The sequence below is a fragment of the Aulostomus chinensis genome, chromosome 9 (genome assembly GCF_037954235.1).
Source record: "Aulostomus chinensis isolate RoL2024-O1b breed Wild chromosome 9, RoL_Achi_v1.0, whole genome shotgun sequence".
Lineage (NCBI taxonomy): Eukaryota > Metazoa > Chordata > Actinopteri > Syngnathiformes > Aulostomidae > Aulostomus > Aulostomus chinensis.
Window position 1 is genome coordinate 16801538 of NC_141328.1, and position 27621 is coordinate 16829158.

The 27621-nt window shown below is 43.5% G+C and overlaps 1 protein-coding gene and 1 pseudogene across 1 annotated transcript; one reads left to right on the plus strand and one right to left on the minus strand.

Annotated features, from left to right (window-relative positions):
* The first annotated feature begins 2639 nt into the window (after window positions 1-2639).
* On the plus strand, window positions 2640-16994 carry LOC147256083 (dynein axonemal heavy chain 2 pseudogene; annotated as a pseudogene).
* Window positions 16995-24959: 7965 nt separating this feature from the next.
* On the minus strand, window positions 24960-27567 carry LOC147256084 (nuclear factor 7, ovary-like). Its single transcript, XM_086212700.1, has 2 exons — window positions 27096-27567; window positions 24960-26945 (listed from the first exon to the last, which is right to left on the minus strand). The coding sequence occupies exons 1-2, from the start codon at window positions 27357-27359 to the stop codon at window positions 25704-25706; spliced, it is 1506 nt and encodes a 501-aa protein (XP_086068826.1). The 5' UTR covers window positions 27360-27567; the 3' UTR covers window positions 24960-25703.
* Between the last annotated feature and the right edge of the window lie 54 nt (window positions 27568-27621).

The window sequence follows — 27621 nt, forward strand, 5'->3', positions numbered from 1 at the left end:
AGTTTTCAATCTACAGCTGTCGGTCAGCAGTCCTCAGTAAACAGTACTTGGTCAACATTTCTCTGTTAACAAAACTTGTCAAAAGTTCTCAGTTAACAGAACCCTTAGTCAACAGTCCCGAGTCAACAGCAGTCTGCAGTTCTCAGTTAACAATACTTATTCAACAGTTCTCAGTTAACAATACTTAGTCAACAGCTGTCAGTCGGCAGTTCTCAGTCAACAGCTGTCAGTCAACAAATCTCAGTTAACAGTACAACAGTTCTCAGATAACAGCACTTAGTCAACAGTTCTGTCAGCAGTTCTCAGTTAACAGTACTTAGTCAACAGTTCTCAGTTAACAGTACTCAGTCAACACTTCTGAGGCAGCAGTTCCCAGTTAACAGTAGTTAGTCAACAGCTCTCAGTCAACTATACAGTGGCCACAGAGATGATGCCTTACTTTACTCAGTCAACAGTTCCCAGTCAACAGCTGTAATTCACCAGTTCTTAGTTAACAGTACTTAGTCAACAGCTGTCAGTTAACAGGACACTTAGTCAACAGTTCTCAATCAACAGCTGTCAGTCTGCAGTACAAAGTCAACAGTTCTCAATGAACAGTGCTCAGTTAACAGTTCTCAATCAAGAATTTCAGTTAACATTTCTCAGTCAACAGTACTTAGTCAACAGTTCTCAGTCAACAGCTGTCAGTCAGCAGTTCTCAGTTAACAGTACTTAGTCAACAGTTCTCAGTCAACAGCTGTCAGTCAACAGTTTTCAGTCAACAGCTGACAGTCAACAAATCTCAGTTAACAGTACAACAGTTCTCAGATAACAGTACTTAGTCAACAGTTCTGTCAGCAGTTCTCAGTTAACAGTACTTAGTCAACAGTTCTCAGTTAACAGTACTCAGTCAACACTTCTCAGGCAGCAGTTCCCAGTTAACAGTAGTTAGTCAACAGCTCTCAGTCAACTATACAGTGGCTACAGAGATGATGCCTTACTTTACTCAGTCAATAGTTCCCAGTCAACAGCTGTAATTCACCAGTTCTTAGTTTACTTAGTTTAATTCATCAGTACTTAGTCAACAGCTGTCAGTCTGCAGTTCTCAGTCAACAGTACTTAGTCAACAGTTCTCAGTTAACAGGACACTTAGTCAACAGTTCTCAATCAACAACTGTCAGTCTGCAGTACACAGTCAACAGTTCTCAATCAACAGTGCTCAGTTAACACTTCTCAATCAAGAATTTCAGTTAACATTTCTCAGTCAACATTACTTAGTCAACAGTTCTCAGTCAACAGCTGTCAGTCGGCAGTTCTCAGTCAACAGCTGTCAGTCAGCAATTCTCATATAACAGTACTTCGTCAACAGCTGTCAGTTGGCAGTTCTCAGTCAACAGCTGTCAGTCAGCAATTCTCATATAACAGTACTTCGTCAACAGTTCTCAGTCAACAGCTGTCAGTCGGCAGTTCTCAGTCAACAGCTGTCAGTCATCAATTCTCAGATAGCAGTACTTAGTCAACAGTTCTGTCAACAGTTCTCAGTTAACAGTACTTGGTGAACAGTTCTCAGTTAACAGAACTTAGTCAACAGTTCTCAGTCAACAGCAGTCGGTCTGCTGTTCTCAGTCAACAATACTTAGTCAACAGTGCTCAGTTAACAGTTCTCAATCAACAATCTCAGTTAACAGTTCTCCATCAATAATCTCAGTTAACAGTGCTCAGTCAACAGTTCTCAATCAACAGTGCTCAATTGGCAGTTCTCAACTAACAATCTCAGTTAACAGTTCTCAGTTAAGAGCACTTAGTCAGCAGTTCTCAGTCAATAGCTGTCAGTCAACAGTTCTCAGTTAACAGTACTTAGTCAACAGTTCTCAGTTAACAGTACCCTTCGTCAACAGTTTTCAATCAGCAGTTCTCACTCAACAGTTTTCAATCAGCCGTTCTCAGTGAACAGTTTTCAATCAGCGCTTCTCAGTCAACAGTTTTCAATCAGCAGTTCTCAGTCAACAGCTGTCAGTCAGCAGTTCTCAGCCAACAGCTGTCAGTCGGCAGTTCTCAGTCAACAGCTGTCAGTCAGCAATTCTCATATAACAGTACTTCGTCAACAGTTCTCAGTCAACAGTTGTCAGTTGGCAGTTCTCAGTCAACAGCTGTCAGTCATCAATTCTCAGAAAGCAGTACTTAGTCAACAGTTCTGTCAACAGTTCTCAGTTAACAGTACTCAGTCAACACTTCTCAGGCAGCATTTCTCAGTTAACAGTATTTGGTGAACAGTTCTCAGTAAACAGAACTTAGTCAACAGTTCTCAGTCAACAGCTGTCAATCAGCAGTTCTCAGTCAACAGTACTTAGTCAACAGTTCTCAGATAACAGCACTTAGTCAACAGTTCTGTCAGCAGTTCTCAGTTAACAGTACTTAGTCAACAGTTCTAAGTTAATAGTACTCAGTCAACACTTCTCAGTCAGCAGTTCCCAGTTAACAGTACTTAGTCAACAGCTCTCAGTCAATTATACAGTGGCTACAGAGATGACTGAATAGATGAATGAATAGATGACTGAAAAGATGACTGGTTGACTGAGTAGATAACTGAAAATGCAAAATGGTTAAATTTATAAATATACATTCTTCAAGATATTAAAAGAAAAGAAATTTGATTTATAGATCTGTATGCATCTTTTTAATAAAATGGAAGAAAAACACTCAATTTGTCAATGGTTTATGAGATGTACAGCTATGGCTGGTATACCAGAAGAGTTATGGTCAGACGACAATAAAAGGGTAGTCGATCACTTCATCAAGGATCCCTCAGTAAAAATCTTAATGGTATACCAGGATAGCAGCATGATACTACATGTTGTATGCTCCTTGCCCCTCTCCCAAGTGGTCGAGCAGCTGGCTTACTTTATTCGTAAGCCAGGAGTGACCATTAATAAAGATACAATGAAAACAGCAGTGCAGTTTGGAACATTGCATGGCGATCCAACCAAAAGCCTGCTCCGTTTCATGCATTTGCATGCCACCATTGTTGATGGCAGCACTGACTTGGAAAAACACATTAAGGACAACTACACCATAAACATGCACAGCTTTATGGCTCGCCTCACAGATGAGGTATATAAGAGAGATGGCAAAATAGTGCTGTACATTCCCAAGGTAAACCTGGAGCTCAGTCCTGAAGAAGCCATAAAGGACAAGGGCCTGGTACAGAGGATGGAAACTGTTATGATCTACTGGACTGACCAGATAAAAGAGCTACTGAATAATGAGAAATTAATCAAAATATGGGACACCTGTGGTCCACTGCAGGAGATTGTGTTCTGGGAGAGTCGCTCAACCAAGCTGTTGGACATCAGCCAACAGCTGCAAAAGCCAGAGATCAGGTATATTCTGAACATCGTGCAGCTCTCCAAGAGTCTCTTTCTTCGACGGTTCTCCATACTGGCTGAGCAGATAAAGGTTTGTGCTTCAGAGGCCCAATCAAACTTGTCTTTCCTGTCCATTTTAAAAGAGCCCTGTGAAGAACTTGAACATCTAAAGATAAGCCAAATTGCTCCCAAACTCAAAGACATTATCAGTCTCATTCGAATTATCTGGGTCAACTCTCCCCACTACAACACCAGTGAAAGAATCATAGGTCTTTTCCACAAGATGAGTAATCATATTATTAACCTCTGCATCCAAAGCATCTCCATTCACAAACTGTTCAAGGGTTATGTGATATCCAGCAAGCAGTCACTCACTGACTGTATCCAGTGCTGTCAGGCTTGGAAGGATAGTTACCTGCATATTTCTCAGGTTCACCGCAAGCATTCTCCAAAAGGCTGGGTCCTAGATGAAAGCAGTTTTTTTCTTGTGGTTGATCATTGCATTCAAAGATTCAAAGACTTGCTTGAAGTATGTGACTGTCAGAACCAGCTTGCACGTTGGGAGGATGGTCAGCAGAGGGATCTGCCATGCTTTGGTGGTTGCCAGGGACCAGAGTTCACAAAGTCACTCTTGTATATAGAGGACAGCTTTCACCAGTGCCTACAGAAGCTCTGCTCTGTTGAAATATATATCTTTGATTACAGAACCCTCAAATGGTGCAAGGAATTTCACAGATTTCTTGCATTGGTTAAGGATCTGGAAATGCTGATGAACAGCCTGATAGATTCTGTGTTCAAGGTTGTGGTCACAGTGGAGCAAGGAGTTCATCTGCTACTCATTTTCAGCCCTGTGTCTACTCGAGACACTATCAAAGGCAAAATAGAGGAGAAGACAGAGCAGGTGTATGGCATGCTAAAGAGGGAACTTGAATTGGTCAACAAAGAGCTTAACCGCACGACAAAGCCCATCCCTGATCATATGCCTCATTATGCAGGGCAAGCTCACTGGATAAGGTGCCTCAGAAGACGAATTGAGAGCCCTATGGATGTCCTTAAGTGTACCATTGTCAAGCCCAAGTCAAACAGCTGTAAACAGGTGTTTCATGACTGTAAAAAAATGGTTCAGGTTTTGGATGAGATGGTCTTGAAGACCTACAATGAGTGGGTCCAGAGCCTGGATGGTCTGTACATCAACAAACTGGAGCAGCCACTTTTGGTGCACCACAAGGATAACCCTGCGATGTTGGATGTTAATTTTGACCACAGCCTGTTGGATCTATTCTCTGAGGTCCACTACTGGGTTAAACTGAATTTTGAGATTCCTCCGTGTGCATTTGATGCTTATAAAGATCATGAGGAACTCAGAATTTTGAGGGAACAAGTTATGCAACTGATCAGGGTCTATAACAGGATAACAAATACACTATCACCTTTTGAGCTGGGTCTGTTTCAGGAGCGAATTAATTTCCTTGATAAGATGGTTAAACCAGGAATGTTTGAGCTCTCATGGTTTCTTAAAGAGGCCTCAAATTGTTTCATTCATGACTGTCTCCTACACATTGATGAGGTTCAGTTGATGGCTGATAATTTTAAAGAATCTAATCTCAATATCTCAAGACTCTGTGGCCATATAAGTAAATCACTCTTGGTCAAAGTGGATGGGAAGACTATATATAGGAACCTGGAATTTGAGGATGATCAAAAGGCTCACCAGCAGAATCAACTCAAAAAGCTGCACTCAGCATATCAGGACATTGTTGATATTATGACCTGCATCCATAAAAACTTTTCTAATGATGGACCTGATGTCCACAGCTATTGGATGTCCTACATAAAGAAGGTTGATGACCTAGTAGAGAAAGCACTTAGGTGCAACATTAAGTGGTCTATGCAGAAGCTATACAGGGTCATCAATGGAGACAGAAAGGCAAATCCCTTGTTCAGAGTCCTACTAACACTGGACCAGGCAGACCACCAGACCACACCAAAAGTTGAGTTTTCTCCATCTTTGGAGAAGCTTTCTGAAATAGTGAATATATTGCCTCAGCTCATCAGCACCATCTCAGATTTTATACGGCTGCCTGAGCTTTTCTCCTCCAACAAATCACAGAAGAATCTGAGTTATATCAACATTGAGCAAGATGAAGAAATAAGGAAGATTCAGGCTGCAGTTGCTTCAGGGATGACAGCCAACACCAGCTATCTCCAGGCTTATCAAAAGACCTGGAACAAATATAGTGATATCTGGGAGGACAACAAAGACTCACATATACAGTACTTCAAAGGACTCAACCCATCAGCCAATGACTTTGATGAAGAAATACACAGATACAAAATGAAGGCAAAAAGAGTTAAACAGGACGAGACATTACATGACATCCAGTTTGTGATGTTAGACTGTTCACCTCTCAAGTCATCCTTGGAGCAGCACTGTAAGCAGTGGCAAGCCAAGCTCGCTCAGCTACTCAGCCAAATGGCCGGTAGCAGTCTTAAAGAATTGCATTCCACCTTGCTAGACAATGTAAAGAAGTTGTGCCAATGTCCAGAGACACTGGTAGAGCTTGGTGAGAGTTTGAAACTTGTGGAGACTCTCCGGGGTGTTTCTGACCAGACTGAGGCTCAAATTCTTGTCCTCCATGAACAGTTTGCCATCCTGGATAAATACAATGCCCCTGTGGAACAGTCTGTGAAGGACTTGCGTGTGGCACTGAATGGAGAGTGGGAATGGTTCCAGCAAGTATTAATTGACAGTGACATCATGCTTCAGAAACATAAGGAGACATTTAAGAGCAGCAATATTAATTCATCTGTGAAAGTCAAAGAGATGCTCCAGCAAACTGTGCAACAGTTCAACAGTACAGGTCCCTTTGATGGTGTGTTGACCCCTGAGCTGGCCTTAGAACAAATAGCTGACCATCGCAGCCAATTGGAGTCTCTAAAACAGCAGGAGAGTACCATCATCCATGGCCTCAGCTTTTTCAGGATAGAGCAACAACCATCCGAAAGCATTCAAACAATGGAGAAGGATATGAACAATTTGCAGAAGGTCTGGGAAATCACACAAGAATGGAATATCCACTGGAACATGTGGAAGGTTCATCATTTTACTATGCTGCAGACTGAAAATATGGAAATTATAGCACAGAACATGTTCAAAAAACTCAACAAACTCCAAAGACAACTCAAGGATAAGGAGTGGGACATAGTTGATTTCTCTAAGAAGAGGATCAGCCAGTTCAATAGAATCATTCCTCTCATTGTTGATCTGAAGAACCAAGCCATTAGAGAAAGGCACTGGAAGCAGATCTGTGCTGATCTGCAATGCTATTTTGATCCAACCAGTGCTGACTTCACTTTGGAGAAACTCATGTCTCTGGGTCTTGAAAATTATGCTGACAAAATCAGTGAGATCTCTGGTGCGGCCACCAAAGAATTCTTCATAGAAAAGAATCTGGAGGACATTAGCAAGACATGGGAGGAACTGCTCCTGGATATTACCCCTTACAAAGACCAGGGCCACTACCTTCTGAGGAGCACTGATGAGATACTCCAGGCTGTAGAGGAGAATCAGGTTCTCCTCTCTACAATGAAGGCTTCTCACTTTGTCAAGGCATTCGAGCAAGAGGTGGATTGCTGGGAACATCGGCTGTCCCTAGTACTGGAAGTCATTGAGATGGTCCTCAATGTGCAGCGTCAGTGGATTTATCTGGAAAACATTTTCAAAGGGAATGACATCAGAGAGCAGCTACCCCATGAGTGGAATAAGTTTAATCATGCTAGTTCTATTTGGAAGGCTGTCATGATTCGATTCTATGAGGATAACCATGCTTTGCGTGGCACACACCATCCTGGCTTGTTGGACAAACTGTCAGAAATGAGTGCCAAGCTGGAAAAAATCCTTAAGGCCCTAGACATGTACCTGGAGAGCAAGAGGCAGATATTCCCAAGATTCTACTTCCTGTCCAATGATGATGTGCTGGAGATCTTGGGGCAATCACAGAACCCAGAGGCCATGCAACCACACCTGAAGAAATGTTTTGACAATATTAAGAGCCTGAAAATTGAAAAAGTTGGCGATAAATCAGTTGCCACTGGGATGTTCTCTGCTGATGGGGAGTTTATTAAGTTTGCTCATCCAGTGCACCTGGACAAAGCTGTGGAGATTTGGCTATGTGATATTGAGAAGGCCATGCGCATTACACTGAGGGATTGTCTAAATGACAGTCTCATAGCTCTAAAGATGATGGATGGACAAAGAGACAAATGGGTTGGCGACTGGCCAGGACAGATGTTGATCACAGCTAGTCAGATCCAATGGACAACTGATGTTTCGAGAGCTCTCGTTACCAGCAAGGAGAGTGGTGTCAAGTCAGCCTTTAAATCCTTCAAGAAGAAACAAGTTTCCATGCTTCACCATTACTCAGAGCTTATTCGAGGCAATCTGTCAAAAGTCCTTCGTCTGAAGATTGTAGCTCTGGTCACAGTTGAGGTACATGCTCGAGATGTCATTGATAAGCTGGTTAAGGAAGGCTGCAATGATGTGAATGCCTTTGAATGGCTTAGCCAGTTGCGACTATACTGGGACAAGAGTTTGAATGACTGTATAATCCGACAGACCAACACATATTTCAAATATGGCTATGAGTATCTGGGAAACTCTGGACGGCTTGTCATCACACCGCTTACTGACAGGTGTTACATGACTCTGACCACAGCACTCCACCTGCATCGAGGGGGCTCTCCTAAAGGCCCAGCTGGTACTGGGAAAACAGAGACAGTGAAGGACTTAGGCAAAGCTTTGGGGATGTACGTAATTGTAGTTAACTGCTCTGAAGGGCTAGACTACAAATCAATGGCACGTATGTTCTCTGGCCTTTCACAGACAGGGGCGTGGGTATGTTATGATGAGTTTAACCGCATCAACATTGAGGTTTTGTCAGTAGTGGCCCAACAGATCCTGTCTATCCTGTCTGCCCTGTCAGTGGGCCAATCAAAATTTAATTTTGAGGGACAGCAAATAAGGCTTATGCCCACATGTGGCATCTTTATAACAATGAATCCTGGTTACGCTGGCCGTTCTGAGCTTCCCGACAACCTCAAGTCCATGTTCCGACCCATCTCCATGGTGGTACCAGATTCTACACTAATTGCTGAGATAATACTCTTTGGAGAGGGGTTCAACAACTGCAAGCTCTTGGCAAAAAAAGTGTTTACTCTGTACTACCTGGCGATGCAGCAGCTTTCAAAAAATGACCACTATGACTTTGGCCTCCGTGCTCTCACCTCCTTGCTCCGCTATGCTGGAAAGAAGCGTCGCGTATGCCCCAATGTTCATGATGAAAAAATCCTGCTAATGGCCATGACTGACATGAACATTGCAAAGTTAACTGCAGCTGACCTGCCTCTGTTCAATGGGATCATCCAGGACTTGTTCCCTTCTGTGGAAGCACCTGCTATTGACTATGACAAGTTGAAGGAGGCTGTCAGGGAAGAACTTGGTAAAAAGGGATTAAAGGTAACTCCTTTTTCCATGACTAAAATAATCCAACTTTATGAGACGAAAAATTCTCGGCACTCTTCCATGTTGGTGGGAAAGACAGGCAGTGCTAAAACAGTTACATGGAGGATCCTGCAAAGTGTCCTCACTGCCCTTTATCACAAAGGACAGCCTGGCTTCCAGTTTGTGAAGTGTTATTGTTTAAATCCCAAGGCAATGAGTCTGGGAGAACTGTATGGCGAGAACAATTTATCCACCAATGAATGGACAGATGGAGTGCTCTCTTCTGTCATGAGATCAGCCTGTGCTGATGAGAAACCTGATGAGAAATGGATTGTTTTTGACGGGCCTGTTGACACTTTGTGGATTGAGAGTATGAACTCTGTCATGGATGACAATAAAGTGCTCACACTCATCAATGGAGAAAGAATTTCTATGCCTGAACAGGTGTCTCTGCTGTTTGAAGTGGAGGACTTGGCAATGGCTTCTCCAGCCACAGTATCTCGCTGTGGGATGGTCTATAACGATTACACTGATTTGGGATGGAAGCCTATTGTACAGTCCTGGCTCAACTCGCGGCACAAGGCCGAGGTAGAACATCTTAAGTGTATGTTTGAGAAATATATAGACAGTACACTGGACTTCAAGAGGAGAAACTGCAAGGAGATCATCGCCATCACTGAACTTAATGGAGTCATTTCACTCTGCCGACTCTATGACTCCATAGCCACAAAGATAAACAAGGTGGAAACCCTAGAAAAAGAGGATTTAGAGCGGCTTGTGGAGCTGCAATTTGCCTTCAGCCTTATTTGGTCCATCTGTGCCTCTGTTGATGAGGATGGGCGCAAGAAGATTAATATTTTTCTGCGGAAGAAAGAAGGCACCATCCCTGCCAAGGGCACAGTATACGAGTACTTCGTAGACACAAGGACCAAAACCTGGGCTTTGTTTGAAGATAAACTTAAAAAGGGTTGGTGCTACAATACCAATGCACCATTCTATAAAATTATGGTTCCTACAGTGGACACTGTTCGTTACAACTTCCTGGTTAAAGCTCTAGTGATGAATCAGTGCCCAGTGTTGCTCACTGGTCCAGTTGGCACTGGCAAAACTTCAGTGGCTCAAAGTGTACTGCAAGACTTGGATACCTCCAAGTGGACTCCTCTCACTGTCAACATGTCTTCCCAAACCACTTCTAATAACATCCAGGCCATTGTGGAGAACCGACTAGAAAAAAGAACAAAATGTTCATTTGTCCCAACAGGTGGGAAGTGCCTCCTCTGCTTCCTGGATGACCTAAACATGCCAGCCCTTGACCTCTTTGGCTCCCAGCCGCCGCTGGAGCTGTTGCGACTCTGGATCGATTATGGCTTCTGGTTTGACTTACAGAAACAGACCTTGAAGTTTGTCAAGAACATGATCTTGCTGGCTTCAATGGGGCCACCAGGAGGGGGAAGGAATCAAATATCAGGTCGCTTACAGAGTCGATTCAACCTCATAAATATGACCTTCCCTGAGGATTCTCAAATTAAACGAATATATAGTACCATGATAAACCAGAAGCTACAAGATTTTAATGAGGATTTGAAGCCCATTGGAGATATGCTCACTCAAGGCACTTTAGAATTGTACAAATCTATTACCGCTCATTTTCTTCCCACTCCATCCAAGATACATTACCTCTTCAACCTTAGGGATATCTCCAAGGTGTTTCAGGGTCTGTTACGAATACACCCAGATTTCCATAGTATGAAAAGTAGTGTCACAAGACTGTGGATCCATGAGTGCTTCAGGGTTTTCTCTGACCGACTTGTAGATCAAAGTGACATGGAAACCTTTGTTACTTTGCTGTCCGAGAAAATGGACACACTATTTGAGATCCCTCTCCACACCATCTGTCCAAATAATCAACCTCCAGTATTTGGTGACTTCCTGAGTGAGTTCCATATATATGAAGATCTAACGGACATGAAGAGTCTCAAAATGTTCATGGAGACCAACCTGGAGGACTACAACCTAACACCTGGTGTGGTGCCCATGAGCCTCGTGCTCTTCCGAGATGCCATTGAACACATAACTCGTATAGTGCGTGTGATCCGTCAACTCAGGGGCAATATGCTGCTAGTTGGTGTTGGGGGTTCAGGCAGACAGAGTTTGTCAAAAATGGCTGCTTCCATCTGTGAGTACAAGGTATTTCAGATAGAAGTCACCAAGCAGTATCGTAAGATGGAGTTCAGGGACGACATCAAGAAATTGTACCGTCTGACTGGTGTGGACAACAAGCCCACAGTCTTCCTATTCAATGACACCCAGATAGTAGATGAATCTTTCCTAGAGGACATCAATAACATCCTGAGCTCTGGGGAAGTGCCTAACCTCTTCAAGCAGGATGAGTTTGTTGAGATATGTAGTGCCCTGTCAGATTCTGCCAAGAAAGACAATGTGGCAGAGACTCCTGACTCCCTATTCAGCTACTTAATAGAGCGAGTCAGGAATAATCTACATATAGTGCTCTGCATGAGTCCAGTCGGAGAACCCTTCAGGAGTCGTATCCTGCAATACCCAGCACTTGTCAACTGTACCACAATTGACTGGTTCTCTGAGTGGCCAAACGATGCCCTGTTGGAAGTAGCTGAGAGATTCTTGGATGGACTGGACCTGGGCTCTGAGGGGAACCAGAGGAAGATAGCCAGTGCCTTTGTCACCACACACCAATCAGTTGCACAGGTTTCTCAGAGGATGAAAACAGTGCTGAAAAGACACAATTATGTGACACCAACCAACTACTTGGAACTGGTGTCTGGGTATAAAAAACTTCTGGCAGAGAAACGCAGTGAGCTTGGGGAGCAGGTAAGCAAGCTGTGTAATGGGCTTTTAAAGATCAGTGACACACAAGAGAAGGTGGAGGTTATGTCTGTAGAGCTGGAGGAGGCTAAAAAGCAAGTGGCTGAGTTTCAGAAGCAGTGTGACGAATACCTATTGGTCATCGGAACACAAAAGAAAGAGGCTGACAAGCAGCAGAAGGCAGTGAGTGCTAAAAGTGAGAAGATTAAGGCAGAGGAGTTGCAGTGCAAAACCTTGGCTGAGAAGGCACAAAGAGACCTGGATGAAGCCCTGCCAGCCCTAGAAGAGGCTGTAAAAGCTCTGGAGTCTCTGAATAAGAAGGACATGACAGAAATCAAGTCTTATGGCCGTCCCCCGGCACTTGTTGAGACAGTCATGCATGCTGTTATGACTCTTCTGGGCAAGGAGCCCACCTGGGCAGAGGCCAAGCGACAACTAGGTGAGGCAAATTTCATCAAAACCCTAATTAACTTTGACAAGGACAAAATATCAGATCGCATATTGAAGAAGGTCCGTCGTTACTGCAGACATGCAGACTTTCAGCCAGAGATCATTGGTAAAGTATCTCTGGCTGCCAAGTCCCTCTGCATGTGGGTCAGAGCCATGGAGGTCTATGGCCGTGTTTACAGGGTGGTGGAGCCAAGACGGGCACAGCTGAATGCTGCCACATCCCAGCTGGCAGACAAACAGGCTGCACTGGCTGAGGCCCAGAACAAACTGCGAGGAGTGGGGGAGAAGCTGGACAAGCTGACAAAACAGCATAGTGAGAAGCTGGCCATGAAGGAAAGTTTGAGGAATAGGTCAGATAAGATGGTCGTGCAAATGGACAGAGCTGACAAACTTTTGACCGGACTCGCTGGAGAAAGCATCCGGTGGAAGGAGAGAGTTGCTGGTCTCGAAGAGAACATGGGATACCTAGTGGGAGACTGTTTGCTGGCAGCATCTTTTCTGTCCTATATGGGCCCTTTCCTTTCAAACTATAGAAAGGAGCTGCTGGGCATCTGGATGAAAGAGATCCAGAACTTGAAAATTCCATACTCTCCAGGGTTCAATTTTGCAAAATTTTTGTCTGATCCTATAGCAGTGAGGGACTGGAACATTCAAGGCCTTCCCTCTGATGCTTTTTCTACAGAGAATGGAGTTATTGTTACTCGTGGAAACAGATGGCCACTAATAGTGGACCCTCAAGGCCAAGCTCTGAAGTGGATCAAAAAAAAAGAGATGAAGAGAGGTCTGAAAGTAATAGACTTTCAGATGACAGACTACTTGCAGGTGCTGGAGAATGCCATCCAGTTTGGGCAACCTACTTTGTTGCAGAATGTACAAGAGGAGCTGGACCCCGCGCTCAACCCAGTTCTCAACAAATCTGTAACACAGATAGGTGGCAGACAGCTGCTGAAGCTGGGTGATAGGGAGGTGGAGTATAACCCAGAGTTTCATTTCTACATTGCCACCAAGCTGTCTAATCCCCACTACCCACCAGAGATTTCTACAAAGACCACTATAGTTAACTTTACTGTCAAAGAGCAGGGTCTGGAAGGCCAACTTCTGGGCATTGTGGTGCGCAAGGAACGTCCAGAATTGGAAGAACAGAAAGACACCTTGGTTTTGAGCATTGCCTCTGGACAGAGAAGCCTGCAGGAGCTGGAGGATGAGATCCTCAGGCTGTTGAACGAGGCAACTGGCTCTCTGCTGGAGGATGTGCAGCTGGTGAACACTCTGCAAACATCACAAGTGACAGCCACTGAGCTTGCAGAACAATTGCAGAGCAGCCAACAGACTAAAATCGAGATAGATTCTGCAAGAGAGGAGTACCGCTCATGTGCCCAGAGAGCATCGACCCTCTTCTTTATCCTCAATGACATGGGCCGCATGGATCCTATGTACCAGTTCTCTTTGGATGCATACATTAAACTTTTTATCTTTAGCATAAAAAATAGCAAGAAAAGTCACACGCTAGAGGAAAGGATCCTCAACCTCAATGACTTCCATACATATGCAGTATACAAGTATGCATGCCGTGGTCTGTTTGAGAAACACAAGCTTCTCTTCAGTTTCCGGATGTGTGCCAAAATCTTGGAGGTAGCCGGAAAACTCAACATGGATGAGTATAATTTCTTCCTCCGAGGAGGACTTGTACTTGATAAAGAGGATCAGATGGTAAATCCTTGTAGCAGCTGGCTTGTAGATTCCAGCTGGGACAACATTACAGAATTGAACAAACTTCCCAACTTCCGTGGGATCATGGCCTCTTTTGACGAGTACCCACGAGACTGGAAACTTTGGTTTACTAGTGCTGAGCCTGAGCGTGCCGCACTACCTGGTGACTGGGAGGAAAAGTTTAATGAGCTCCAGAAGATGCTGATTGTCCGTTCTCTGCGTCAAGACCGTGTGGCATTTTGTGTCATGTCCTTTATTGTAAACAACCTTGGCTCTCGCTTTGTGGAGCCTCCTACTCTTGACATGAAGACTGTTGTGGAGGAATCTAACTGCAAGACTCCTCTTATTTTCATTCTGTCTCCTGGAGTGGACCCCACAGGAGCTCTGCGACAGCTGGCTGAATCCTCTGGAAAGAGCAAACAATTAAAAGCTTTATCCCTGGGGCAGGGCCAGGCCCCTATTGCCAAAAGCATGATTGAGGAGGGTGTCAAAAGTGGTCACTGGGTCTTCCTTGCCAACTGCCACCTGTCTCTCTCCTGGATGCCTGAGTTGGACAAGCTGGTAGAACAGCTTGAGGTAAAGGAGCCTCACCCAAATTTTAGACTGTGGCTCAGCTCTTCACCACACCCCGAATTCCCACTTACTATCCTGCAGGCTGGAATCAAAATGACCACTGAGCCGCCTAAGGGTGTGAAAGCCAACATGAATCGTCTTTACCACCTGGTGACAGAGGCTCAGTTCACCAAATGCTCCAAACCTGTCTTCTACAGAAAGCTTCTCTTCTCCCTCTGCTTTTTTCACAGCATCCTACTGGAAAGGAAGAAGTTTCTACAACTAGGTTGGAACACAGTATATGGCTTTAATGATTCTGACTTTGAGGTGAGTGAGAATCTGCTTAGTCTGTACTTGGATAAGTATGAGGAGATTCCTTGGGATGCACTTAAGTATCTCATTGCTGGGATAAACTATGGAGGTCATGTCACAGATGAATGGGACAGGCGACTTTTGACCACATACATCAATGATTATTTCTGTGATGCTGCCATTAATGAGCCTTTTTTCAAGTTGTCACCCTTAGTCTCCTATTACATCCCCCGTGATGGCCCCCAGTCCTCTTATAAGGAGCATATTAGCATGCTTCCATCAACGGAGGACCCTGAGGTATTTGGCCAGCACCCTAATGCTGATATTGCCAGCCAAATTGCTGAGACCAGGATGATGTTTGACACCCTGATGTCACTGCAGCCCCAAGTCACCAGCCCATCCACTGCAGGAGCCAGTGACAGTCGTGAAGACATAGTGTTTGAGCTCTTGACTGAAGTTCGTGTGAAGGTCCCAGCGAGAATTGACCAGGAGGGGATCACCATCCTCTTCCGGGAAGATCCTTCACCTCTTAACGTGGTCCTTCTGCAAGAGATCCAGAGATACAACTCCCTGCTGGACACCATCATGTCCTCCTTAGAGGAGCTGGAAAAAGGTATCAAAGGCTTAGTAGTGATGTCACCGAGTCTTGAAGAAATCTTCCAATGCATCTATGATGGGCGTGTGCCCCCATTATGGGAGAAGGCCTACCCCTCTTTGAAGTCCCTAGCAGCTTGGACCAGGGATCTTTGCCAGCGTGTTGAACAATTTGAATGCTGGGCAAAGACAGGCCAGCCCCCCACCTTGTTCTGGCTCTCTGGCTTCACCTTCCCCAATGGTTTTCTCACAGCTGTGCTGCAGTCTTTTGCACGACAAAGCAAAGTATCAGTGGACAAACTTTCCTGGGAGTGTATTGTATCTACTTATGATGACAGAAACCTCCTCCAACCTCCTAAGGATGGAGTGTTTATTCGCGGTCTGTACCTGGAGGGGGCTGGATGGGACAAGGAGAATTCATGTCTCATGGAAGCAGAGCCCATGCAAATGTTTTGTCCCATTCCTGCCATCCACTTCAAACCTGTGGCCAACCTCAAGAAGATGGCCAAGAGTATGTACCTATGTCCTTGTTATTACTTGCCTGTGCGTTCAGGCAGAGGAGGTCGGGCATCTTTTGTGGTTGGTGTTGAACTGAAATCTGGAGCTGCAACACCAGACCACTGGATAAAGAGAGGGACAGCTCTTCTTATGAGCCTGGACCACTAACGCACACATCTGCTGCCAGGGGGGTGATGTAGATGGACCCAAATGCAGTCTTCAAGCAGGATTATAGGGAGGGGTTGGAGGGGAGGGGTGTTACATCCAGCTGCTCCTCAGCCACAGGACACAAGCACCAACAAGGTGCTTTTATTATACAAAAATCCACAAAAGTGAAGTCTGAATCTGAAAATCAGGGCTTTATGCCTAACAAAGCTCTTGTGTCAGCCAGGGAGGGAATAAATGCTTTATAATTACTATAATATCTATCCATCTGACCCCCATGCTCAATTCAGCGTGCTAACAGGGCAGCTCGTGGCCCGTCCAGGACAGCCAGCTTGCACCCAGAAGGCCAGCTGGCCATCCTCATACTCATCACACTCACCTTCGGACGCCACTCCTGTTCCAGTGCCGAGGGTCTTGGTGGGCATCGTTCCTGTCCTGGCGGATGCCGCTCCTGTTCCTACGTGTGAGTCCCATCGGGCACTGCTCCAGGCACCCCCAGTTAGAACACTGACTGAGAGCAGCCCATGTTGGCAGAGAGAAAGGGAAGCATTGTGTGGAGCTTATTCACTGCAATTAACAGAGACACTAAACTCATTCGCCACTGTGATGACACCACAAACTTACAGAGACATATTAAAGCAGCTCACCCTATGGAGAACTCTGAGCAGCAAAAGAAGTTGAAGGGGGAGGGGGGAGACCCCAGAACTCAAACAAGACCCGAACACAGAGAGGTCTCTGACAGAGGCTTTTTAGCCTAGAAATCAAGAGTATTCAGGTAATCTCCAGCGTTAATGTTTTTCACAGTGTAACTGGTGATCAGACAGGCAAGTTTAGCAAGCTGATTAAATCATAATGATGGGAATTATATTATTCTCAAATGGTTAAATTGTTTCATACTGTAGTTATTTAATAAAAGACACATGTTTACTTCATCCTGTGTTTTATGATAATCATAATCAACGAACTAAAATCAAAATTATTCAATGATCACAATATTTTATGTAAAAAGTATCGGTATCTGTGATACTAGCCCTGTATTTGCTTGGTATTAGATCGATACCGAAATTCCCAGTAGCATCAACCCTTACTGGGCTGCAAACTGGTCTCATACGGTCAGTGTCCCTGATGTTGATCAGACACATCTGTTGCACTTGACAGTGAGGCAGATGATGATCGAGATTGGGAGGGATATTTGAAGACTGTTTGATGTGTGGGTTGCGTAGGTTCTTACTGACATCTGGTCAAAAAAAAAATCGGGGGGGGGGGTTATCCAAACTCTGGGTATCTTGAGGCTCTGGATGTTGTCGGGCTGTCTTGGTTGACGCATGTCTCTGCAACATTGTGTGGACATTGCAGGCGGTGCCTTTGGAGTGGCAGACCAGGGTGGTGGTCCCCATCTTTAAGAAAGGGGACCAGAGGGTGTGTTTAAATTATTGGGGGATCACGCTCTTCAGCCTCCCTGGAAAGGTGTATGCCAGGGTACTGGAGAGGAGGGTCAGGGCAATAGTCGAACCTCGGATCGAGGAGGAGCAATGTGGTTTTTGTTTCAGCCGTGGAACCGTGGATCAGCTCCTTACACTTGCGAGGGTGCTGGAGGGGCATGGGAATTTGCCCAACCAGTCCACATGTGCTTTGGAGAAGGCTTATGACCATGTTCCCAGGAGCATCCTGTGGGGGGTACTCTGGGAGTATGAGGTGGTTGGCCCCTTACAAAGGGCCATTCAGTCTCTCTATTGGAGGAGTGTGGAGTCTGGTTCGCATTGCCAGCAGTAAGTCGGAGTTGTTCCCAGTGAGGGTTGGACTTCACTGAGGCTGCCCTTTGTTGCTGGTTCTGGTAAAGGACAGAATTTCGAGGTGCAGCCAGTGGTGGAGGGTGTTGACTTTGGTGGCGGAAGGATGTCGTCTCCTTCCATGACGTGATCCTCTTAGCTCCATCAACCAACCAAGCAAAAGCAACACCTAATCCAACAAAAGAACTGTGTGGACACAGCTTGATTGATTTAAGTACAAGTTTGGTTGGAATGAAAACCTGCATCCACATGGCCCTTTACTGGATCAGTTTGAGATCCCTGATGTAAGGTATCTGGGCAGGCCCACCTGACACGTTCCCTCAGAAGTCACCTAGAGAGCCCCATGGAGATGCTTAAAAGGGCCTATCACATGATGACATGTGAAAGGATGATTGGATGACATGGTCTACAAGACCTGCAGTGAGTTAAGCCAGAGCTTCAAAAGTCATGGTGGCTAAATGCTTTAATGGCAAGTAAACGGAAAGTAACGCACAAAATAATAATTATATATTGTATGACTTTATTTTTCGGGTATATGGAAGGATAGAAAGACCCTGCACTGTTACTGTTGCAAACTACATGAACTATTTATCACCACATTTGGTCATGTACTTGCCATGGGTGCAAGACAAGATAAATAAGAATTTACCCCCACCTGTTCAACCTCACCAATAATCGTACCTGAGAGCCATAGAATTGTGGAGTCAGAAATTATAATAGCACTTAACATTTCTTACAATAGAGCCATAGAAGAGTAGCCATTGATTGTAAGACCCACATCATCTTTATTCAAAAAGGGAAGGGTTACATTGAAATACGATGACATTCATACATCACAAAATATGTGTCAGTCTCTCCAGGATTCCACTGAGTTTTGTTGAAAAAAAATTATTAAAATTGCAACAAAATTTCTGTGATTTTTTTGTGGTAAAATGATAAGAACTGACAAAATTTGCATTTGCTGACAATTAAAATTTACATTAATCTAAAAATAATCTTTAACAGTTTAGGTAGTTTAGGAAGTTGTCAAGCAACACACCAGAAGCAAAGTGGGTTTATTCTGTGTGCAATTGCCTTCATGCACAGAATAGTTTATTCAAAATATGGCAACTAACATTTAAAAGGGGATATTCCCACAGCTGCAACTCATTTAAACACCCAATTAAGAATATTAACCAGGATATGGACCTTGACTGGACTATGATGTGCATGTAAATGTAAACATTGTTTTCACGTTAAGATTAGATGAATGATTGATGTCCCTTTTAGAAAATGGTACCAATGACAGATGCAATATTTTCCAATTTATTGCAACGAAAGTGCAGACATTAGCAACAAAAGTGCTTGAATTTTTGGCAAGCCCTCACATATTCTGTTGTACTTAGCTGATTATGCATTAATTTATATGATCGCAGAATCAAGATTTTTTTTTGGAGGGACTAGTATGTTTGTAAATGAGAAAAAAGGTGGAAAAAGAAAAAGGTAACACTGCATAGTCTGTAATTGGACACACCTACAGTTGTATGCACCTAAATGGAATTTAGTGCTCTGCTGCTGCTAATGCAAAAGTGACACCAGTATGACTTGATATCACAAGAGCCTGTCGGCAGTTGATTGATTCAGTAGCCAAAAGAAGCAGATTTTTATTTTCTACCAAATCCTGTGTTAGTGCTGGATGAATTGGAGTTCTTTGGTTGTCCAAAACAGGAGGATTGCATATCTTGGCCAAATTCTGTGTTGGAACCAAAAGGATTGGAGTCCTTTGGTTGTCCAAAAAAAGAGGATTTCATGTCTTGACCAAATCCTGTGCCAAAACCAAATGAATTGGATGTCTTTGGTTGTCCAAAAAAAGAGGAATTTGTATCTTGGGAGAATCCTGTGTTAAAGCTGAACAAATTAGAGGTATTTGGTTGTTCGAAACAGGAGGATTTATTATCTTGCCCAAATCCTGTGCCAAAACTAAACGAATTGGATGTATTTGGTTGTCCAGAACAGCAAGATTTAATATCTTGGCCAAACCCTGCGTTGGAACCAAAAGGATTGGAGTCCTTTGGTTGTCCAAAACAGGAGGATTTCATATCTTGGCCAAATCCTGTGTTGGAACCAAAAGGATTGGAGTCCTTTGGTTGTCCAAAACAGGAGGATTTCATATCTTGGCCAAATCCTGTGTTGGAACCAAAAGGATTGGAGTCCTTTGGTTGTCCAAGAAAAGAGAATTTCATGTCTTGACCAAATCCTTTGCCAAAACCAAACAAATTGGATGTCTTTGGTTGTCCAAAACGAAAGGGTTTAGTATCTTGCCCAAATTCTGTGCCAAAACCACAATTATTGGATGCCTTTGGTTGTCCAAAACAAAAGGGTTTGGTATCTTGCCCAAATCCTGTGCCAAAACCACAACTATTGGATGCCTTTGGTTGTCCAAAACTAAAGGGTTTTGTATCTTGCCCGAATCCTGCGCCAAAACCAAAACTATTGGATGTCTGTGGTTGTCCAAAAAAAGAGGATTTTGTATCTTGGCCAAACCCTTTGCTGGAACCAAACTGATTGGAGGTTTTTGGTTGCCAAAAAAAAGAGGAATTTTTATCTTGGGAGAATCCTGTGTTAAAGCTGAACAAATTGGAGGTCTTTGGTTGCCCAAAACAAGAAGATTTTGTATCTTGGTCAAATCCTGTGTTGAAACCGAATGAACTCGAGGTCCTTGGTGGTCCAAAAAAAGAAGGTTTCATATCTTGACCGAATCTTGTGTTGGAACCAAAGGAATCTGAGGTCTTCTTCAGAACTTTGTTAGACTTTTGTATGACTTTTGTTTCTCCTTTCTTCCGTACATCATCAACTGGGCTCTCAATGGCACTGCTTTCAGCAGGAATGTTATCTGAGCCCTCAGTGGCATCAGCACAAAGGTTCTCTGCATCCTCCAAAGCAGCTTTTTTGACTGGTTTGCATGTATGTCCTTCATTCCTCTCTCCATCTTGGCAGATGATGCATGTTACCTGCCCATCTGTGACGCAGGAAAGATTTAGCTTTTCAACATGTTCGCGGCACAGCTCAGCCACCTGTAAAAGATTCAGTTATGTGTTAGTTAACAGTATGTTAACAGAATAACAGTAAATTAGAGTAATAAACACAAACAAGACACCTCTGGTTTTTAGTTTAAATATTTGAATGACAAATGAAAGGCCTATTTAACTCATAACATCAGAGAGGTATTTTAAACAGCTAATTCCATCTGACATCTGGACAATTGAGAGAGTAAAGTAGTGCAGTGGTCCTTGTTTTAGGGCCCATGGGTTGTGTTATGTCAAAACCTCTCATACTAATCGTGCAGGTGTGATCTCTAACATCCAGATAATGCCACAGAGTGTCAAAGATCATCTCCATTCATCATCACTGACATCATCTTGGTGGCTCAAATCAGAATGATTACTTTGTTCTCAGGAAAAACTCAGATGCCATCCAATCACAATACAACTTACAGATGGTAATGCTTGTGCTTCATTGCCTCACTTCTCCCATTTGGTGTGGCTGTGTCATGTTGGTGTCTGAGTTTGCGGATCTCTGACCTCAGATGCTTAAATGATCCCACCAAACTTTACTTTTTCCCACTGTAAACACACCTGCATGCACAGTTTTCTTTAACCCAGGTAAACCTTTATTCGGGCGGGTTACGTTCGTCTTTACAAATGGAGTCATCGTAACTGAGATATTTAAGGACAAAAAAAATGACATGGGGAGGTGTAGGGGTCACGGCATCTACACTCATCAGTGTGCGATGTTTAAGTGCACAGGTTTGACTCTGGCTCATTAGCACTAGCCGCTGTTGTTTCTGACTACTACTGGACCTTTATCTGACTTATTTCAGTTGTATCTCAATAATAAAAATCTTTTTGCAGGTCTAATGGATGCAGGATAATCATCATCAATGATGATCACTAGAAACAGCCAGAATCAACTGCAAAGTTTTTAGTGCATCCACAATAGTAGTAACACCAGCCCAACTCTATCGATTCCTGGGAAGGACCTGCCTGACACTCCCAAAACATTGTCTTTTATACTTCTCATAGCTCCCTTCATGCATTAAAGACTCTGCATGTTTCTACATGCATGTGGCTGTCATGAGGAGTGGCAAAGAGTCCTTAAGAGGCCAGGACTTTGGTGGACACCAACACACGATACAGTATGTACAGTCCTAAAAAATAAATCTGATTCTTAAATTTCATTTCAAGATGCGTCAACCTTTACGTTTCACCTCTGGCATTGCACCTAAATGAAAATGAATTTAACTTAAATAGTATCCCACAAGCTTTCACCTGTGATTAAATCACTGAAATTGAATATTAAACGAACAGATGCATTCAGAATTACATACTGACTCCAGCAGCAATTTTATCTCAGTCCTTTGCGCTTCTGTATTTCCCCTCTAAAAATATGTTCATACTCCACTGTGTGTACTGGAAGATTTCTAATTCCAGAGAGGTAAAAGCATGCAGACCTCTATTTTTAGCAGTTGCCATGGTGAATCATTTTATCGGTGCATCATTAATGTTGGCTTTTAAAAGTTTTGGCGTGTGCCTTTAACTTCAAATGAACCTACTCAGAGCTGAGTAAATTAACTCAGCTGTTCTGAAACTGGAAACTCAAGAGTTTCCCATCTGAGGATAAATCAGCTAATATATAGCTTATATATATTAGCTTGTCACACCAGTACAAAGTGTTTCTTTTTGTTATGATCACATGACTGAATTTACAGGTGTGACACTATCTCAGTGAAGAAATCTGACCCATAAACACCTGCCCTCTCCAAAGTGTCTCTGATTTTGCCATTGAGTGACACACACACACACATACCAATATGTGTAGCGTGTAGAAATGTGTGTGTGTGTGTATGATTACTTTGTCTTCGTGACAACACAAACGTACCTCTGCTTCCTCGCTTCTGTGCTCCTTTCCTGCTTCGTTAGCTCTGTCAGCCAGGCTTCTCAATGAATAATTTGTAGCTAGAGAGTTCACCTTTGAGTCAACAGCTGCTCGACACTCTGGACACTGGAGCTGTGAGTTGAGAGCATCTGTAATACATTCTCTGCAGAAAGAGTGGCCACAGGGAAGAGTGACTGGATCATTGAAAATAGTCAGACAAATAGAACAAGTCAAATCATCTGTGTAGGAGGAGGACGCCATGCTTCCTTCTCTTCTTGCTGCTGGATTCAACAACACACATTCACTTTCATTTCCTGGAAAAGCCAAACTCCTCCCCCCATGAAACTCTGACTTTCATAAGGTTTCATAGCATTCACATACTTATGTCAGCTAATTAAATCCATGATGGGTTTTTTTTCCCCTAAAAGACTCGGACAGGTACTTTTTGAACAAAGCTTTGTCAGACTTTGAACATCTTTTCAACAAGAATTTAAATACAATGTATTTGTCATTGCAGTGTTCACTGTCACACTCTAGTGGTCATAGGCTGGAACTGCTGTTTAAGAAGTGACAGCATGAGCCTGGTGCAGGGCAGGCCTGGAGAGATTTTATTAAAGGCCCATTTGCCCTCCTGAAGTATTTTTTTCTCTTTGTGGCAGCTGGTTAAATATCAGTGGAGAGATGTTTTATACGTTGAATAAATATATTTGCTGCAAGTGTTACTGGTTTCAAGAATCATTTTTAGTATTCAGGGAAAAAAAAACATCTGTATACAAGTAAAACAGACATGTTCACACAGAGAAGAACAACAGTAATACAGATACCAAATACCAGATACTTTATTTGTCACCAAAGGACGAGCCGAGGGTGAGGTGAGTTACACTCCTAATGGCCTCATACAGATATCAAAAATTAATCACAATTATTACTGGTTGAACATAATAATGGCACACATCAGGAATATGCAATTGTGTATGTATGCTAAACTTGAGCAGTCTGTTTCCTAAATAGAGGCAGAGTGAACGTGAGGCGTCGCGGCAACACCGCGCCACCGAGCTTGGGGGGGTGGCTGCAACCAAGGGCCTTGGCACTGCCACCCAGGGAGGTGGCGAGGGCAGAGGCAGGATGGGGGTGGGGGAAAGGGGAGGAGGATGGGGGGGGGGCAGGAACACAAGGGGGGTGAGAGTACGTGCAGTTCTGCTTCACCAACGCAGGCGGAATTCTCCTGGAGGATAAACAATGGGGGCAGATGTCCTTCAGTAGCTGATGAAATTGGCGTGTTTGGGTTTGAGGCAGAGGAGCACACATTCTGATTCAGCTTCTCTTGCAGTCAGATCCAAATTAGTGTTCTGGTGTATTTTCCTGGTCCTCAGCATCAACCTCTTCAATGAGTGGACAACTCTGAGATGGTTTCCACTTTGCATTTTAGTTCAAGAATTAACGCAGTCTGTTGCTGCACCATTTTGCCACTCTGCTTGTGCCTGGCCTCAAGCCTGGAACCTTCTTACTGTGAAGCGACTGTGCTAACCACTGCACCACCGTGCCACCCGAAATTAGAGTGACGATAACATTTTTCTTTTAAAATGATTGTTTTATTTCCTTGGAGGTGATATTAAATCCAATTTGTTTTATTTAGCATACTAACAGCCTAAATTTTATTACACATTGAAACTGATCACATAAAACAAAGTCTCATTCTGTAGACACTTGACAACACAGCCCTCCAGTGGTGATATTGAGACACAAAAATGCACCAGTTCAACTCCATCCATCCATCGTCTTCCGCTTATTCCTACATTAAGGGTCACAGGGGGGCTGGAGCCTCCGTCAACGGGCGAGAGGCGGAGTTCACCCTGGACGGGTCACCAGTCCATCACAGGGCCAACACATAGAGACAGACAACCATTCACACTCACAGTCACACCTACGGTCAATTTAGAGTATCAATCAGCCTCGTCCCCTCTTGATGTCTTTGGACTGTGGGAGGAAGGGAAGTACCAGAGAGAACCCACACAGGTACAGGGAGAACATGGAGACTCCACACAGAAAGATCCTGTGCTGGAGCCGGGACTCGAACCTGGAACCTTCTTGCTGTGAGGCAACAGTACTAACCACTGCACCGCCATGCAGCCCCGGTTCAACTCTCCTCAGGTAAAGAGAGAGTCAGGATGAAGCAACTAGTGAATGAACAGTACACATTGTTATTGTTATTATTATGATTACTATTGAACATTGAGAAAAAGAGGATGAGGACAATATTTTTTCCACTCGTTTATTTGCCCCCCCCCCCCCCCCCCCCCACACACACACACACACACAATGCCAAATAAGCACTTTACATGTCAGGCAAAATAACTGAAGTACAATTGATTACGTAATGAAAGCAATACATTTATACAAAAGAAAATAGACTCCAAGAGCCATGCAAATACATTTAAAGACAAATACGCCCAGCAGAAACCAAGTTTACATGAGTTTCCTCTGGATTGTTCTGTCTTGCTGCCATAAGCTCGTGATGATGCCGAGTCAATATGATTCTCGCAAGAAATTCCCACATTGCACAGTGGAGGAAGTGTGTTTATGGCTGTATTTTTACTGCTCCATACAAAATATGCTGACACAATGACTTCTTACAATTACAATGCATTCTTCCTTTGACTTAGTGGTGACTTTACAAGCTATTTCAGTAGATACTGGTCAAATTTGACCAATAACGGCATCACAAATGGGACACGATACGATCGTATTGCATTTTTACATGGCATATATAAAATATATTCCTTTTATTAGGCTGAGGACACACAGCTTGGTTTAGATTCTGGTGGGTCCTTTGATGTATTTTGAATATTTTTCTATGTATAAACATATGAAACATCTCTTTCTGTCTATTGGTGTCTTCACTCTGCGTTATAAGACTTTGTAAACACTTTCTAAACTCTGAGTTTAGACTCCAAAACATGACCGCCAGCAGTTAGCGTGGATATTGAATCTGTTTTACAAGGCGCATGTCCAAATATCATTGTTTCATTTTTTTCAGTACCGGCACAATGACAGAGGGTTCCATTCTGGTTCTCCACTCTGGTAACTAATGTTAACATGTGCTGATACTGGTTCTGATGTGAGTGGTGTGCTCAGAGTGTGAATATGCGTCATGTTAGCTGCGTCATAGAAGGAGAGCTTCTTGGTTGAGAAGTTTAGGTAGATGCCAATCTTTCGCGGTATTTCTGTAATAGTTAGCGTCGTCATTTCTTCAGGACAACAGGCAGCAAAATTTTGGCCATCATATTTTAAGAAATGATCTTTAATTCCTAGTTCCCAAAAGTTCCTTCTTCCAACCTCTATTTCCCAGTAATGCTCCCCTGATGTAAACTCATCGACACTACGGGCGAGTCCATGATATGTTGGAGTGCTAAATGTTGTAGCAGAAACACCTGAGAGAGAGGGGCCATAGGGATCTGTATTTTCAAATGAAAGGGCTGAAGAGCCAAAAGCAAATCCAGTCGATAGAAAACCTGAGGAAGTTTGTCCAAATGTTTTAGAGATTGGAGTTTTACTACTTGAGGGCGTACAGAACAAACTCTTCCCATCCTTCGACACAGTTATATCCTTGCTTTCTGTTTGGAAACAGCACTGTTCTTCTCGGGGCTCGATCACCTGAAGCAACTCTTTCCACATGAAAAACTGGAGGTGACTTTCATAAGGTCCCAGAGAGAGCGAGGTATTCACCACGTTCACAGTAGATCCTCTGAGTCTGAATGACTTCATGGAAGCCACCGTGGGCTCGTCTGCAGCCCAGCTCTTTAAAATCTGCTCAGAGTCGGTAATTTCCAGAACCGACTTTACTTTTTCCGCCAGTTCACTGCCCTCAGATACAATTGTCTCTACATCATTTAATACCTCGTTCATTCTGTCAAAATCATCTAACTTTTTGCATGTAAGTTCATTCTTTATCTCGTCTTCTCTCTTTCTCAAAAACTGGTGCATCGTCTCAAATTGTGAGTGGATTTGCTCCATCAGCTGATCAGACTTCTGTTTGGTGTTTTTAATTTCCTCCCTCTGTGTGTTACCTCGACTTTCAGCCATACTGATGTCAGCAGAGACACTTTCTAGAAATGCCCTGAGCTGCTGCGTCAGAGAAGCAGCTGCCTCTCTGATTGGTTTAAACTTGTGTCCTTCATGCCTCTCCCCATCACGGCAGATGGTGCAAGTTAATTGCTGATCTGTGACACAGAACAGCTTCAGCTTTTCTTCGTGTTCTGGGCACAAGTCAACCACCTTTGAAACCAATAAAAACATGAAAATATGTTATGCAACGAGGAGGCTCGAGGCGAACCTCACAGTAAATAGAACAGTGAAATAACAGAATACAAAAGAAGTTGTAAAAGAAGTAACAAGAGTCATGTTTTAAAAATGTCACAGATTTACCTCTTTGTCGCTTGCGTTTGCTCTCTTAAGCGTCTCGTTTTCTTTGGCTTTTTCAGCAAGACTCTTCAAAATGTGACTATTCAGAAGATACGTCCCTTCAGTTGGAACAGCTGCCCGACACTCTGGACACTGGTGCTGTGACTCCAGAGAGAGAGCAACACATTCTCTGCAGAAAGAGTGGCCACAGGGAAGAACAACTGGATCGGTGAAGATAGTCAGACAAATAGAACAAGTCAAATCATCTGTGTAGGAGGAGGACGCCATGCTTCCTTCTCTTCTTGCTGCTGGATTCAACAACACACATTCACTTTCGTTTCCTGGAAAAGCCAAACTCCTCCCCTCATGAAACTCTGACTTTCATAAGGTTTCATAGCATTTTCATACTTACAGTATGTCAGCTATTTAAACTCGTGATGTTTCGTTTTTTTTCCCCTAAAGGATTCAGAGAAGTACTTTTTGAACTGAGCTTTGTCAGACTTTGAACATCTTTTCAACAAGAATTTAAATACAATGTATTTGTTATTGC

Bases quoted from the DNA above. Each gene is read 5' to 3' on its own strand.
- LOC147256084 (XM_086212700.1), bottom strand. From the start codon at position 27,359: ATGGCGTCCTCCTCCTACACAGATGATTTGACTTGTTCTATTTGTCTG. The intron at 26,946-27,095 runs GTAAATCTGTGA...TTGGTTTCAAAG, and splicing joins CAAACGCAAGCGACAAAGAG to GTGGTTGACTTGTGCCCAGA.